At 39.7% G+C, this 17,040-nt stretch overlaps 1 protein-coding gene across 3 annotated transcripts in view; it reads left to right on the forward strand.

Annotated features, from left to right (window-relative positions):
* The first annotated feature begins 1,605 nt into the window (after window positions 1-1,605).
* POGLUT1 (protein O-glucosyltransferase 1) overlaps window positions 1,606-17,040 on the forward strand; it is a 29,153-nt gene continuing 13,718 nt past the window's right edge. For all 3 annotated transcript variants that reach the window (XM_044251445.1, XM_044251447.1, XM_044251446.1), the window contains exons 1-5: window positions 1,606-1,736; window positions 2,470-2,560; window positions 3,763-3,906; window positions 13,155-13,290; window positions 15,652-15,773. In XM_044251445.1, the coding sequence (XP_044107380.1) occupies window positions 1,652-1,736; window positions 2,470-2,560; window positions 3,763-3,906; window positions 13,155-13,290; window positions 15,652-15,773 (578 nt within the window). In that variant the 5' untranslated portion in view covers window positions 1,606-1,651. The remainder of the gene's footprint in view (window positions 1,737-2,469; window positions 2,561-3,762; window positions 3,907-13,154; window positions 13,291-15,651; window positions 15,774-17,040) is intronic.

Genomic DNA, 17,040 nt, shown 5'->3' on the forward strand with positions numbered 1-17,040 from the left:
ACTGAGCCACACAGGCGCCCCGAGAAAATAAAAACTCTTATTAAAGTTTTAAAAATTATTCTCTGGTGTATTCTTTTTAGATTAACTTTGAAGCCAAGGTTACTACAGCGTTCCTCTCTAACACACTGTTTTAGTTATGTGCTCAATGAACCATTCATTTTGAGTACTGCACACCTTCCAGAAGTAGAAGAAATGAATTTCAAGTTTTCATTTGTATTCCTGAAGAAGTCTTGTATAATATAGTGTTGAAGATTCATTTTCTCTTCTTGCATACTCAACAAAAAATGAGTAATATAACCCGTTCCTAACTAATCAACATTGTTTTATCTTTCACCATTCCCCAGTGTACATCCTAAACCTCCACTACCATCAACTGATGCTCTACCCTCACTTTCTGTAAATTATGGTTTCCCAGTTTTTAGTGTCTCCTGTACAACATTCCTTAACTGCAATATTTCATTTTCATTTTGTTAGACTCCTCCCACCCCTTTTCCAAATTTCTGTCTCATCTTGATCTTTCTTTCTCTCCTGTGAAACCAACAGCAGCTACATATTGCCTTATGTTGTAAATAATCTTTAGGGAAATATATTTATCTTTCCACTAGTTCTAAACTCAAGGACACAGATCTCTTCTTGTACTTTCATATATTTCCACAGAGCCTAAGATGTTACCTTGCACATTTTAGACAATGAGTAAATGCTTGTATGATAACTATATATACCTATGTGTATATATAAACCTATACTGCCCAGTATAAGGTTACCCACAGATTTTTTTTCCTTCTAATTCACCTCAATTGTTTTTTTTAATAAAGATTTTATTTATTTATTTGACAGAGAGAAATCACAAGTAGACGGAGAGGCAGACAGAAAGAGAGAGAGAGGAAGGGAAGCAGGCTCCCTGCTGAGCAGAGAGCCTGATGTGGGACTCGATCCCAGGACCCTGAGATCATGACCTGAGCTGAAGGCAGCGGCTTAACCCACTGAGCCACCCAGGCGTCCCAAATTCACCTCAATTGTTATAAAATCCTATTACAAAGAGATTTGTGCTGTATTATTTTCCACCTCTTGGGTTCTAACTGTGCTCTATATATTCAGGTACTCAACAAATCTATACTATTTAATAAGAAGCAATTTGATGTTGTGCAAACAACTTCTAGCCTACATTATACCAGTAACTGTGGGCAAAAAAAAAAAAAAACATCCTCTCTGATCTTCAGTTTTGTGGCTGCAGAGAGTAAGGTGTTTTAAACTGCTGCAGAATGTAAGGAATTGTCATCATTAGACATATTTTCCCAGGGGATGTCTTTTATTCATTCTCTCCTGGGCTTCGATTTTCTGAGAGAGAGAGAGATGCATTTTGAACCTTTCACTACACCTGGTGACTTGAAGCAGCTAACTCTGCAGTCTAGTTCCAAACAAACCAGCTGGACAAGCCTTGCGCTGCAGGCAGAGCACTAGGCTGACGTCCCCGCACCGCCCTCCCAGAGAAACTGGGATTGGGGACTTGGGGGCGGGGCGCGGAGTGGCCCGCCGCCATCTCTGTGCGGGGCGGCCCACCGCCCACGTGGTGCGGCGCCCACGGCCATCTTTGTGCGGGGCTGAGTTTCCGCCCGCGCAGCCGCTGGGACTCCGCAGTGGGTTGCGGGTGATGGAGCGGTGGGCGCGCCCGCAGCTCAGGCTTTGGCTGCTGTTGCTATTACTGCCCCCAGCGCCGGGCCGCCAGAAGGAGTCAGGTGGGCTCCCGGCAGGGCAGACCCTGCTGCTGGGGCGCCGTCTGGTTCGGTCCGGAGGCGCCCTCCCACTCCCTGGCTCCCCGGTGAGGCCGGCGGCCAGCTGATGCTCTGGCCGCTGGAGCGCAAAGCTGGGCAGAGGGCACGGGGGAGCCTTGGAGCAGAGAGTGAGAGCGTTTGGGTGTCTGGCGCTGCTTTTGCTGCCCGGGACCCTGGAGAGTAACCCGTCTTTCGGGATTGGGATGGTGGGGAAGAGAGGGAATTGTGTTCACCCACAGCGGGTGTCGCCTGCGCTTGGTTGCGCTGCTCCTCCCTAAAACACACTGGGGGATAACTCGTGTGCGTGCCTGCGTGTGTGTGTGTGTGGTTCTTAGTGAATTGCCAGAGAGATGAAGGGACAATTAATATCGGTGCCTTTTAACTGATCCTCTTTATAGGGTTCACTTTGATTAGTAAAAGGTGAGAATACGTGTCACCAGTTTATTCATAGCTTTCTGAGTGCCGGACTTGGATATTTTCTAATTTCTTGCACACCGGACAGCCCGAGTAGAGGAGCAGACTTGACATGAGTGCTGGAGAATTACAGAATGAATTCTTCCTGGCGTTTCGTTTCCACCAGTGGAATGGGAAAGGCTGTCTTAAAGTTTTGGCCATCTGTTGGTTCTGCATGCCTGCTACCAGCAAATGAGAATGCTCAGGGTATTTTGTTAACTCTCATTTACTTCACTTCTTGAAGGTTCAAAATGGAAAGTATATATTGACCAAATTAACAGGTCTTTGGAGAAATATGAACCATGTTCAAGTCAAAATTGCAGCTGCTACCATGGGTGAGTTCACTTCTTTTATATGTCTTTGAGAGTTTAGTGCTTGTCACAAGAAGTCCCCTAAAATCCCCTAGAGACCTGGGTTACAGTGATCAGAGGGCGAAGCATGCCTTGATAAAAGACAAGATTCCTGCAGTGGGTTTCCTATTTCTAAGGAACAAAGATGTACTAGGATAGGAGAGGCCTAGATGGTGTCAGCAAGGCTACTTACTCCTTGAAGTTAGCTACACATACTTGTCCCTGTTCCCCACTGGACTGAAAGCTTCTTGAGATCAAGGCCTGTGTCTTAATCATGTTGCATCCCTGGTGCTGGCCCTCAGTAAGAGTTCAGTAAATATTGTCAGGGGAATGAACATGTTTATAAATGAGCCTAATCATACTTTCTTATTGGTAATTTTTTTTTCTTATTGGTAATTTTTAAGTATGCAAATTATGACTGAGAAGGTAGTGTGAAAGAAAGATTACTCAAAGATTACTTTGAGTAATCTTTGAGTAATCAAAGTGACCAAACCCAAACTAGCAGCCTTGGGTTCTAGTTGCCGATCTCCCATTAATTATCCCTGTGGCAAGTCTCTTAACTTCTCTGAGTCTCAGATTCCTCATCAGCTAAATAACAGGGTCCTTTATTTCCTCATTGTGTTGTTCTATGACTTCTCAAAAAATTCACCTAATGCTTAAGATACTTATTGAAAAACTATATAACGAACTTTAAAAGGGATGCAAAATAGTGTAATTTCTGGTTACTGCTATCAAACTGTTAGAGTATGTTTGGTGAGTGGGGGTCACACAGACCCAAACAAGGGAGTCAGTCTGAGACCAAGGACATCAGAGAGTGTCAGACTGTAAGGCAAAGATCATACCTTCTATGGGAATCAGAGAAGGGGAGGTTAGGGGGACTGCAGTGACTGGGAGGACATGGGTGTTGTGTGAATATTGAAGGAGGAATGTGCATCAAGCAGAGGAGGGGCAATCCAGATGGAGGGAGGAAGAAGAAAAGTTGACTTGCCTTTTCCTCTTTGTGGCTTTGTTGTTTTGGTTTGGATTACCTGTGTGCTTCTGGGGGAAACATTGCTCATTCCTGCCTTCTATTCTTTCCCTGGTTTACTTTGTTTTCTAATACTAAATCTACACCCACAGATAAAAAGTAGGTAGAATGGTACCACTTTCTTGACCTGCTTTACTTGATGATTCACATTCTTTTACAGGGTCATAGAAGAGGATCTGACTCCTTTCCGAGGAGGTATTTCCAGGAAGATGATGGCGGAAGTAGTCAGAAGGAAACTAGGGACCCACTATCAGATAATTAAGAACAGATTATACCGAGAGAATGACTGCATGTTCCCTTCAAGGTAAGAATTATGAGGTAGATAGATATATATTTCAATCTTCTTATTTATGGGCTTACTTGATACTGTTCTCATAGAGAAGTTAAAGGGGCCCACAGGTGAATCTCTCCTCACATTTCAGAGGGACCAGAAAATAGTGACAAGCACTTCTTACCTGGGGATTTTTCTTGCCAACTCCTGCCCCCTCTTTCTCCTATATTAAAGTCTGTCTCCTCTCCTTGAGGCTTGGGCACATCACTGATTGTATGGGCTATGGCTCTGCCCTGCTCATCTTTCCCCAGATATAGAAGCTGTAGGGAATGGGCTGATGAAACCCAGCAGGAATAGGCTGAGCTCAAGGAGGAGAAGCACTGAGTGTTTAGCATGGGTCAAGTATTGTTCTAGATACTGAGTATTTGGAGAAAGGTGATGGCAAGACAAGAGTAACTGGAGCTGCAGATTATGCAGACTATCCCAGTCAGGAATTCAGGTGTGAGAGTTGAGGTAACTTATCAGTGGGCTGAGGGTTGGAGGCAATTAGGGAGGGTCATGGACTGAGCCTGAAGGTTGGGTGTAAGTAGCATTATATATTTATACAATAAATGAGAAATCTCCCTTATAGGAGGCCTTTTTTTTTTTTTTTTTAAACTCACATCTTTATAAAATTACAAAGTACAAAACTCAGAGGTCATGGTATTCCCCTACCTAAAATCTTCTTTCTAAACAATCTCTATTCTGTCATTAAAAGTAAAGTAAGTGAGGGACACCTTAGTGGCTAAGTTAGTTAACCATTTGCCTTCAGCTCAGGTCATGATCCCAGGGTCCTGGGATTGAGCCCCGGGTGGGGCTTCATCCCTCAGCGATAAGTCTGCTTCTTCCTCTTCCTCTCCCCCTCCTCCTGCTCATGCTCGCTCTCTCTCTCTCTCTCTCTCTCTGTCAGGTAAAGAAATAAAATCTTTAAAACCAAAAAAGATAAATGAGCAGTAGTGCAAATAATATCCATCCATATGAACATAAAGAATTTTTCTTAATAACAACTTTATTACAAGTTATTACATTTTCATTGTCAAAAATATGTGAAAACAACAAAAAAGAAAATAAGGATCACTTAATATCCTACTACCCTGAAGTAATCACAATTACATTTTTGTTATCAAGTGTTAGGGTAAATAAGGTGGTAGTGGGCAAAATTATTTAGGGTTTTTTTTTTTTTTAAGATTTTATTTCTTTATTTGAGAGTGAGTGAGAGCACATGAGGGACAAGGAGACTTCCCGCTGAGCAGGGAGTCCTGTTGCAGGGCTCAATCCCAGGACTCTGAGATCATGACCTGAGCCAAAGGCAAAGACTTAACCAACTGAGCCACCCAGGCGCCCCTGTTGAGGTATTTTAGACAGGCATTTCTTTCATTATTCGGGACAGTAATAGAGACTTTATAGATTGTGAGAGTAGAAGAATTTCTAATTTCTACAAATGAGAAAAAAAAAAAAGGAGTATAGACATTGTTAGACTTTAAAAGCTTACCTAATGTAGTTAGCTGAACAATATCAAGATGAAATTAAATACAAAATTTCTGAAAGGCACATACCTCTCATTCCAGACCTCAGAACATTTTGGTCAGAACCATGAGCTTGTAGAAATGTTCTTAAGGGAGCACAGGACATTTCATTGACAATAAAATGTTCTGTATCTCTAATGCATGGAAAGTTCCCTATCTCAACTACCTATAGAACTAAGGAAACAGAGTTGAGCAAAAAAGAAACAAAATGAAATATTCAGAACTAGTGTCCTTAATGAAATGGACACAGTTGAATAATATCTCAGATTCTCATCTAGCCAAAAATAGTATCTTTCTAAGTCTGGATACTTTTAATTCACCCAGTCCGAGGAGCCTGTAAGGCATATAAAAAATTTTATTCCGAACAAAGTAAAATGTAAATTCAGCACTTCAAGGATGAGCTGAGAGATTTTGCTGAGGAACCAGAGCACCATGTAATTAAATGACTGGAGATCTGTCATTTCAAAGATGGAGAATAATGTTATTTTTAAAATAATAACTTTAGAGAGGCATGGCTGACATGAACTGCGCATACAACTTTATAAGTTTCTTTATGTTCATTATCTTTTTTAAAATTTAATTTATTCCTTTTTTTAAAGATGTTATTTATTTACTTGACAGAGAGAGAGCCAGAGAGCATAAGCGGAGGGAATGGCAGAGGGAGAGGGGAGAACCAGGCTCTGCACTGAGCAGGGACCCTGATGCAGGACTCAACTGCAGGACCCTGGGATCATGACCTGAGCCGAAGGCAGATGCTTAACCATCTGAGCCACCCAGGAGCCCCCAAATTTAATTTATTCTTAATTGAAGTATAGCTAATATACAATATTATATTAGTTTCAAGTGTACACCATAGTGACTCCAACATGTATATGCATTACAAAATGCTTACCGTGGTACATGTGGTTATTGTCAGTCACCATACAAAGTGATTACAGTATTATTGAGTATATTCCCCATGACTTTTTATTGAAGCATAGTGACACACAACATTCCTTTAGTTTCAGATGTATAACATAGTGATTCTGGACAACTCTGTATGCCATGCTGTGCTCATCACAAGTGTAGTTACTGTCTTTAACCATACAACACTATTATAATACCATTGACTATATTCCCTATGCTGTATTTTTCATCCTCATGACTTGTTTATTTCATAATTGGAAGTCTGTATCTCCCAGTCTCCTTCGCCCATTTTCCCCATCCCCTCTCCCTTTCTCTTTGGCAATCATCCGTTTGTTCTCTGTACTTATGGGTCTGTTTCTGGTTTTTGTTCATTGATTTGTTTTGTTTTCTAGGTTCCACATATAAATGAAATCATATGAATTTATTTATATATTTATTAAGTCTTTTTGGTATATGGTATTTGTCTTTCTCTGTCTGACTTATTTCACTTAGCATAATCTCTGGGTTCATCCATGTTGTCACAAGTGACAAGATCTCATTCTTTTTTATGACTGATTAATATTCCATTATATATAGGATATGTATATCATATATATTATATATAAAATATATACTTTATATAATATATACTATACATTATATACTATATATATTATATATATACTAATTTGAAAAGATGGACAAAGATTTTATATATATAAAATCTTTGTCCTTTTATCTATTTATGGACTCTCAGGTTGCTTCCATATGTAGACTATTGTAAATAATGCTGCAGTAAACATAGGGGTATATATATCTTTTCATATTAGTATTTTTGTTTTCTTTGGATAAATACCCTCTAAAAGCAGAATTACCAAATCATAAGGTATTTCTGTTTTTAATTTTTTTGAGGAACCTCCATACTGTTTTGCACAGTGACTACACCACTTTGCATTCCCACCAACAGTGCTTGAAGGTTCTCTTCACATCCTTGCCAACATTTGTTATTTCTTGTCTTTTTTGTTATAGCCATTCTGATTGGTGTGAGGTGATGATGTCTTGTTATGGTTCTGATCTGCATTTCCCTGTGTCTGTTTGCCATCTGTACATAATACATCTTCTCTGGAATATGTTTATTCCTGTCCTCTGCCCATTTTTTCATTGGATTGTTTCTTTTTTGGTGTTGAGTTATAGGAGTTATGTATTTTTTATATTTACCCTTTACTAGATGTATCATTTGCAAATGTCTTCCTCCATTTAGTATGTTGCCTTTTTGTTTTGTTGTTTCTTCACTGTGCAAAAGCTTTTTAGTTTGATGTTGTCCCAATTGTTTATTTTTGCTTCTGTTATCCTTGTCTGAAGAGACAGATTTAAAAAGATATTGCTAAGACTAACATCCAAGAGTTTACTGCCTGTTTTCTTTTAGGAGTTTTATGGTTTCAAGCCTTGTACTTAGGTCTTTAATCCATTCTGAGTTTGTTTTTGTATACGGTGTAGGAAAGTGGTCTAGTTTCATTCTTTTGCATGTAGCTGTCCAGTTTTCCCAACACCATTTATTGAAGAAGCTATTTTTTCTCCATTTTATGTTCTTTTTTTTTTTTAAGATTTTATTTATTTGTCAGAGAGAGAGAGAGGGAGAGAGAGCAAAGCACAGGCATACAGAATGGCAGGCAGAGGCAGAGGGAGAAGCAGGCTCCCTGCCGAGCAAGGAGCCCGATCTGGGACTCAATCCCAGGACGCTGGGATCATGACCTGAGCTGAAGGCAGCTGCCCAACCAACTGAGCCACTCAGGCGTCCCTCTCCATTTTATATTCTTGCCTCCTCTGTCATAGATTAATTGACCATACAAGTGTGGGTTTATTTCTGGGCTGTCTATTCTGTTCTAGTAATCCATTTTTGTGCCAGTGCCATACCATTTTGATTATTATTGCTTTGTAGTATAATTTGATACCTGGGATCTTGATGCTTACAGCTTTGTTCTTCTTCCTCAAGATTGCTCTGGCTATCCAGACCTATTTGTGGTTCCATACAAATTTTAGAATGATTTGTGCTAGTTCTGTGAAAAATACTATTGGTATTTTGACAGGGGCATTGAATATATAGATTACTTTCAGGAGCATGGACATTTTATCAATATGAATTCTGCCAATCCACGAGTGTGGTACATCTTTACATTTATTTGTATCATCTTAAATTTCTTCCATCATTGTCTGACAGTTTTCAGAATATAGGTCGTCTACCTTATTGGCTAAATTTATTACTAGGTATTTTATTCCTTTTTTTTGGGATATTTTATTCTTTTTGCTGCAATGGCAATTTGTTAAGTTTTGATATATGTATACATCAAGATAATGAACATATCTGTCACTCGCCAAATTTTCCCTGTGCCTCTTTGCAGTCCTTCTGCCCAAACCCTCCCTGCTATGCCATCCTTTTACCCCTGTCCTCTGGCATCCACTGATTTGCTTTCAGTCATAGATTATTTTCTGGAGTTTTATATAAATGGAATTATAAATAGAATTATATAGTATGTGAAAGAGTGCTATTTTGAAAGCTAAACATGAAAAAATGTTAAATGTTTTAGCTCTTAAATATAAATGTACAGCAATAATATATTTTTCTACTTTTTAACCAGTTCTATTTATTTATTATCAAAGGAATTTTCCATGCACATGGTAAAATATTTAGATAGCCTCAAAATATATATAAGGAAAAGGAAATTTCTCTACTACCTTTAACCCCTAGATGTGTAGTCCCTGAATCCTCCTTTCAAAAGATAACCACCATTATAAGTTTCTTGTATATCCTTCCAGAAATAGTTTGTGCCTATACAATTGTCTAGACTCATCAACAAATTAGAAAATGCTATATCTTCTATTCTGCAACTTCCTTTTCTTTTCCATAGAACAGTAGATTTGAAATTGTTCCTTAAGAGTATACAAGGCAGAGACGCCTGGGTGGCTCAGTTGGTTAGGATGCTGCCTTCGGCTCGGGTCATGATCCTGGGGTCCTGGGATCGAGTTCCGCATCGGGCTCCTTGCTCGCAGGGAGCCTGCTTCTCTCGCTGCCTTTGCCTACCTCTCTGCCTGCTTGTGTGTACTCTCTCTCTATCTCTGGCAAATAAATAAAATCTTTAAAAAAAAAAAAAAAGAGTATACAGGACATCACAGACCTGTACCCCTGGGGATAAAAATACATAATATGTTTAATTAAATAAATAAATTTTAAAAAAAAGAGTATACAGGGCACACCTCACTCTTTTGTGACTGCATAATAATCCATTGTATGGATTTCTTTATTCAGCCTTCTGTCAGTGGGCATTTACTTTATTCACCACCACTCCCCTTTGAATTTTAACAGATGCAAACAATGTGTTGTACTTATACCTTTGAGTACTCATGTAGTTATATCTACAGGCTAAATTCCTAGAAGTAGGATTAAGTAGGCCAATTAATGTGTTTTTAAAATCTTGGTAAATAGAAGCAAACTGTCCTCCAAAGGAGTTGTGCCTTTTTTTTCTTTTCTATTTTTTTTTTCATTTTTTTTTTAATTTTAAGTAATCTCTGCACCCAATATGGGGCTTGAACTCAACAACTCCAAGTTCAGTTACATGTTCTACTGACTGAGCCAGCCACCACCCCAAAGTTGTGCCTTCCCCCATCCTTTTCATTTACCTGACCCTTGTATCACATGCTCAGAATACACCTCATACTCTTATCAATACTGTGTATTATTGGACTCTGATCTTTGCAATCGGATTAGGGAAGACTAGCATCTAACTTCATCACTTTTTTTTTTTGTCATAGCGATACTTTGGTTTTAATTGAAATAATTTTGTTTTTAATTGAAATATATTTGACATATAATACTCTATAAATTCAAGGTATACAACATGTGAATTTGATATATTTACTTATTATAATATGATTGCCATTGTAGCAATAATTAACGCTTCTATCATATTACCTAATTATCCTTTATTTTTTAGTAGTTGAAATAATGAAGGTCTAGTCTCTTAGCAAGTTTGATTATAATACAATGCTATTGTTTGTAATCACGTGTATGCATGAGATCTCTAGGGCTTATTTACTACTTGATGTAAATTTGTACCCTTAAACACCTTCTGTCTTGTCCCCTCATCCCCCCCACCCCCTGGCTATCACCATTTCTTTCTCTCTTTTTACAAGTTTGGCCTTGGTGCATTTTTTTTTTTAAAGGTTTTATTTATTTATTTGACAGAGAAATCAGAAGTAGGCAGAGAGGTAGGCAGAGGGAGAGGGGGAAGCAGGCTCCCCACTGAGTAGAGAGCCTGATGTGGGCCTCGATCCCAGGACCCTGAGATCATGACCTGAGCTGAAGGCAGAGGCTTAACCCACTGAGACACCCAGATGCCTTTGGTGCATGTCTTTAATATGGTTGTGTAGAGGCGAAGAAAAACAAGGCTGTACCCACCTCGTAGCCCTGACAGAAGTACAGCCATCTTGACAAAGCAAAAGCTGGCACCTTGCACTCCCTCTCCACCTGCTCTCCTCCCCTCCGCAGTCTGTGTGACATTCCTCAGCCACCCTTGGCTGCCCTAAAAGAAAAACAAATAGTTAACTTGCTGAGATCACAATCCTGCAAGACAGGAGTCTCCTTTGGTTTACAAATGTCCTAGAGATTACAACAAAGAAGCTATTATATCAATAGCCCAATTTCCAGAGGCAAATAACTCAGTTCCTCAAGCCATAATGTCCCCCATCCCTCCATATAACTGAGGGAGGCTGAGGCAGAAGGAAATTGAAATAAAGTTAAATTTCTTCTTAACCTAAATCTCACTAACAAGGACGCTTGATAGGAGGAATGTGACATTCCACCAGGAAACTCCCAATTGTCTTCATGTCAGTGCCTCATTAGAGGAAAAAACGGCCTTGGCTTGATAATAACCAGGCCTCCAATATCCTGACAGTCTTCTTTACCCTGATAGCCTTTCTGAATATCCTCTTTGTCCTCACCCACCAAGTCCACCCCTACTCTGCCTTTAAAAACTCTGACTGTAATCTGTTTCAGGATCCAAGTCCCTACTCCGCTGTGTCGGGTATACTTGGGTCCAAGCTTAAACTTGTCAAATAAACCGTGGTGTGATTGCATCAGTGTTGGCTCCTTGGTGGTCTCTCAGACGTGAAAACTTGGGCGTAACAGTTGAGCATCTTTTCTTTGTTTATGAGTCACTGATACTTTTTGCAGTAACCTCTCTCTATATAAATCAGTATTTTAAATCAGTCATTTCTATGCTACTGGAAAATTTTGGCTGAACCTTGGAATGCTCCCCGCAAGATAATGCTAGTCAGAACTTCAAACAATGGGGCAGAAGACCTGAGCTGCTAGTGTATCCTCTCTTTCCAGAAATCCCCTGAGGATTCCTGGAGCATCTAACCAGAAAGCTATATAGGCATACCTTGTTCTATTGTTTCACTTTTATTACATTTTTGCAGATATTGCACTTCTTTCTTTGTTTCTTTCTTTCTTTTAACAAATTGAAGTTTTGTGGCAACCCTGCATAAAACAAATCTATTGGTGCTATTTTTCTGACAGCATTTGTTCACTTCATGTCTCTGTGTCATATTTTGCTGATTCTTTCAATATTTAAAATTTTATTATTATATTTGTTATGATGATCTGTGATCAGTATTTCAAGTCCCTGAAAGCTCAGATGATAGCATTTTTAACAATAAAGTATCTTTAATTAAGATATATATGTTGCGGGCGCCTGGGTGGCTCAGTGGGTTAAGCCGCTGCCTTTGGCTCAGGTCATGATCCCAGGGTCCTGGGATCGAGTCCCACATCGGGCTCTCTGCTCGGCAGGGAGCCTGCTTCTTCCTCTCTCTCTTTCAGCCTGCCTCTCTGCCTACTTGTGATCTCTGTCTGTCAAATAAATAAATAAAATCTTTTAAAAAATAAAAATTATAAAAAAAATAAAAAAGGAACATATATATCTTTTTTTAAAATTTTTTAAATTTTTTTTTAAGATTTTATTTATTTATTTGACACACAGAGATCACAAGTAGGCAGAGAGGCAGGCAGAGAGAGAGAGAGAGAGGGAAGCAGGCTTTCTGCTGAGTAGAGAGCCCGATGCGGGACTCGATCCCAGGACCCTGAGATCATGACCTGAGCCGAAGGCAGCGGCTTAACCCACTGAACCACCCAGGTGCCCCTATGTTGCTTTTTTAGACAAAACACTATTGTTGAACACTTAATAGACCCTAGTATAGTATAAACATATTGTGTACATAACTCTCCTTTTCTGGCTTGCAAAACTGATTTTTTTAATTTTAATTTTTATTTTTTTGCAAAACTGATTTTGATAGTGTTCTGTACTCAAGTTGAAGGCAATAAAAGTTTTCTTATCTTTCCTCCTAAATTATGAGACTTAATTATGGTGGAAATAAAAAAGAATCTTTGTGAGATGCAAAGCCCAAGGGACACTATTAGAAAACCAGCTTTTTCCAGTTTCTATCAAAATTTGTATCTTGCTTACTAATTAAACAAAAGGGGAAGTTAAAAAAAAATAGGAATGTATAGAGGAGAGGTGGTGGGAGTACCAGTAATACATCCTCCAAACTTATGATCTAGTTGGAAAATTTCATTAGGTATTGTAAGCTGGAGCAGGTTAGCTTGGAAAGAACTTGCATAATATAGAAGAGTAGAAAAAGTCTTTTTAGAAGCATTGCTTTTGGGAAACTTTGCAGTAGGCCAATGATCTGAACACTGGCTTTCACGGTGGGAATGGGACCCTGTTTTTTTCTATAGCAGGCACTAGTATGGTAAATTTGTGGTATTTCTGGTTGCAGGTGTAGTGGTGTTGAGCACTTTATTTTGGAAGTTATTGGGCGGCTTCCGGACATGGAAATGGTGATTAATGTACGAGATTATCCTCAGGTTCCTAAATGGATGGAGCCTGCCATTCCAGTCTTCTCCTTCAGTAAGGTAAGTATAGAAAGAGCCGTATGGGGAAGTGGAGGATGGTCCTCTAGAGTATAAGTAGGAGATGATTGTCCTATGACAAGAATCTGATGGGTAGTGGTGAGGACGAGACCTGGGTTCCAAGAATTGGTCTGTGTCCTTCTTAGCTTCACAGTAGCTGAGCAATAAAACCGAGTAGTTGGGTAATGTGAGTAAGATTGCTTAAGTATCTACAGGGCTAAGGATGAAGGGTAGGGAATGATGGAGGCCTAAAGAACCAATAGGACATTGAGGGCAAGGTTCAGAGATCCTACAGAGCATGGGAGAAAGTGGCTTAAGAGACCTCATGTGCTTGGAGTTAGGGAACATCTTTATTCAAAAAATATTTTTTGAGCTCCCATATATGTAGTCCTATCTGTCCTGTCAGTCTATCCCAGGGGCTCAACATGGCTAACAGTGAAACTGAAGGTGATAGATAACTCCACCCAGTTTGTGCCTAAGCACTGTGTTGAAGGGATAGGCCTGGATATCCAAGAGGGGTATGTGAGAGGGTCATCTTCCCGTCTAGTTATGGAGGAATACGTGTACTAGCTCACACCTATGGACTTAAAGAACTTGGGACAGTTAATTTCTTCTCAGTGTTCTGGTTCTTGCAAATATGTATTGGCAGGGATGGTTCTTTAGAGACTAGGCATGAACACATTTGGTGGGGGCAGCCTCAAAGAGAATGGATGGAAGATTCTATGGGGAAAGAGCAGGCTTAGGAAAACCCTATGGACTTTGAGAAAAGGAATGCCGTCTCTGATTTGGTTTCTCCAAAGAGGGACATTTTATCCTTACTTTTTCTTTATTGCAGTTTACTTTCTCTCTAGACTTGTTTATTTCCTGTGTTACAAGTGAGCTGAGGCCACATTGGTGTTGCATTTCCCATGATTTAGCCTCATTTCTCAAAAGTGCTTGGTCTCGTTTATCGTAAAACCCTTCCAGAAGAACAGATAGAGGACCTCATGTACGTCAATAAGGAATTTATTTTTGTCATTTATTTGTTGTTTTGGTGGATGGTAAAGTATGACCATCAGTATACTAACTTTCTTTTCATCTCCTCTCTTTTTTCTTTTTTTTAAAGATTTTATTTATTTATTTGACAGAGATCACAAGTAGGCAGAGAGGCAGGTAGAGAGAGAGAGGAGGAAGAGCAGGCTCCCTACTTAGCAGAGAGCCCAATGCGGGGCTTGATCCCAGGACCCTGAGATCATGACCTGAGCCAAAGGCAGAGGCTTAACCCACTGAGCCACCCAGGGGCCCCTCCTCTCTTTTTTCTTAACCAATGACTCCTAGTCTCTAGAGAGGGAATTTAGTCTTTCACCTTTTAGGAATTGTTCCGCTTCTGTTGAGCAGCTGTTAGGTCTTAGCTGCTTGATGAATCACATATCATTTTTTATAAGTATTTGAGAATATGTGAACATCATATTGCATGTGTAATCCCAGTGAAGAAAATGAAGAGATAGAGATCTATCAGTGGCCAGAAGTTTAACAGAATTAACCACAAAAAGGGGAACAAATGGTTTTAAACTTTTTTTGAAAGATGTGGGATGATATCCCTTTCCCCCATCCTGCCCATCAGCACTTCTGGCCCTGACCAACAAATAACCAAGAATTTATTGACCAACCAGTGTGAGTTCCACAGTACCACAGTATTAGGTAATACTAGTTAACACTTACCGAGTACTTAACCATGTACCAAACACTGGTCTAAGCTTTTCACATGTACTAACTCATTTAGTATTCAAAATAAGCCCATTAGATAGATAACATTATTGGTATTATTATCTCTCCTGTCATAAAGAAAAGGAAACTGAGGCATAGAAAAATTTGCCTGGAGTTGGAAAGAGGTAGGATCAGCATTCAAACTCAGATGTTCTGTTTCAAGAGCCCATGCTCTTAACCATCGTACTGTGATTCTTGTTCTCAAAAGACCCACTTAGGAAATAATCAGGAACTAGTAAGACAGTATACACTGCAAGTGTAATAGCCACTAAAAGATGAGAGATTTATATGATCATTCAGAGTTAGGTGTTTCATTTCCCTTAAACTAAAAACCCTAACAGTATAATAATGTCCTCTAGAAAAACAGAACTTTGGGTAACTAGAAAAATTGACTTTCAATGAGATTTCAAATTCTGGGATTAGTGAGCCCATGAATTTTAGCCCATGGTCATTTTTGCCTTTTAATATCTAGAGTGTAGACTTGGAAGACCAGGGAAAATAGATGTGTGGCAATGTTAATACTAGATCAGGACTTCTGTCCAGATCCTGCGGCATGACGGTAGTTTGCTTCTTCTCTCTCTGAGACTGATTTCGAAACCCTTTCTGTTTCTGTTGAAGACATCAGAGTACCATGATATCATGTATCCTGCTTGGACATTTTGGGAAGGGGGACCTGCTGTTTGGCCAATTTATCCTACAGGTCTTGGACGGTGGGACCTCTTCAGGGAAGATCTGGTAAGGTAGGTCCTTTAGAGAGGTTTTTTTGGTCCTTCTTTGTGGGTCTTCTTGAAATAAACTCTAGGGTATACATAATTATTTACTTTAAAATGACTAACTTTTAAGTAAAACAAAACAAAACAAAAAAATTTCTTCTAGCATAAGCAATTTTATATGTGTATAACATACTTACATATGCATAGGAAAAGAGCAGAAGAACCTACCCTAAAGTCAGAAATGCCTTTGTGGAAAGGATTATGGGAGCCCTTTCTTTTCTTCTTTAAGTTTTTCTGTATTTTTGAGATTCTCCAAATACTAGTTAATTCCTTCCATAATTAGAAAAAAATGAATGACCATGTTGTGGAGGAGAATAGAGAATTACTTGGAGGAACATAAATGCACTTTATAATTTTAGAGCTAAGTCCAGGGGGGTGGAGATGGGGAGGGCATAAATGTTCCACAGGTATCTCAAGTATAAGTTTATGCTGGATCTTCCTGATTCATGACTGAGACATGCCTGGGCCTGTTGACTCGATCTGCTGTCATTTCAGAATTTAGATTGTCTGGGTCATCCAAACTGTAGGTATTTCTTACCTGGCTACATTTTGCATTAACGATTCAATCAACATCAGTACCTAATAAGCATACTTCTAGAAATACAGTCGTTATAGGTCTTTCTCAAGTATTGGGAAAGCAAAAATTTAATTCAACTTTATTTCCACAAATATCTGTCACCTGTTTGTACCACATGTGGCTGGAGAGTCAAAGGTGAGGCTGGAGTCCTGAGAAACAGGTAGGGCTGCAGTCTTCAGTGGCAAGTAGAGCCACCAGGTAAAAAAATGAGTCTGTTATTCAGTAGGTGTATTTTGAAAATTAATTTTTTTTTAAAACGTTTTATTTATTTATTTGACAGAGAGAAAGAGAGAGAGAGATCACAAGCAGGCAGAGAGGCAGGCAGAGAGAGAGGGGGACGCAGACTCCCCGCTGGGCAGAGAGCCCAACGTAGGGCTCGATCCCAGGACCCTGAGATCATGACCTGAGCCGAAGGCAGTGGCTTAACCCACTGAGCCACCCAGGCGCCCCTGAAAATTAATTTTTTAGAATATTTTATTTATTTATTTGACAGAGTATGTGTACTCATGCACACACATGGGCTGGGGGAGAGGGGCAAAGGGAGAGGGAAAGGGACAAGCAGCCTCCCCTCTGAGCATGGAGTTCATGGTGGGGCCTTGATCCCAGGACCTGAGATCATGACCTGAGCCAAAATCAGATGCTTAATCGACCGAGCCA

Source organism: Neovison vison, chromosome 6 (genome assembly GCF_020171115.1).
Source record: "Neovison vison isolate M4711 chromosome 6, ASM_NN_V1, whole genome shotgun sequence".
Lineage (NCBI taxonomy): Eukaryota > Metazoa > Chordata > Mammalia > Carnivora > Mustelidae > Neogale > Neogale vison.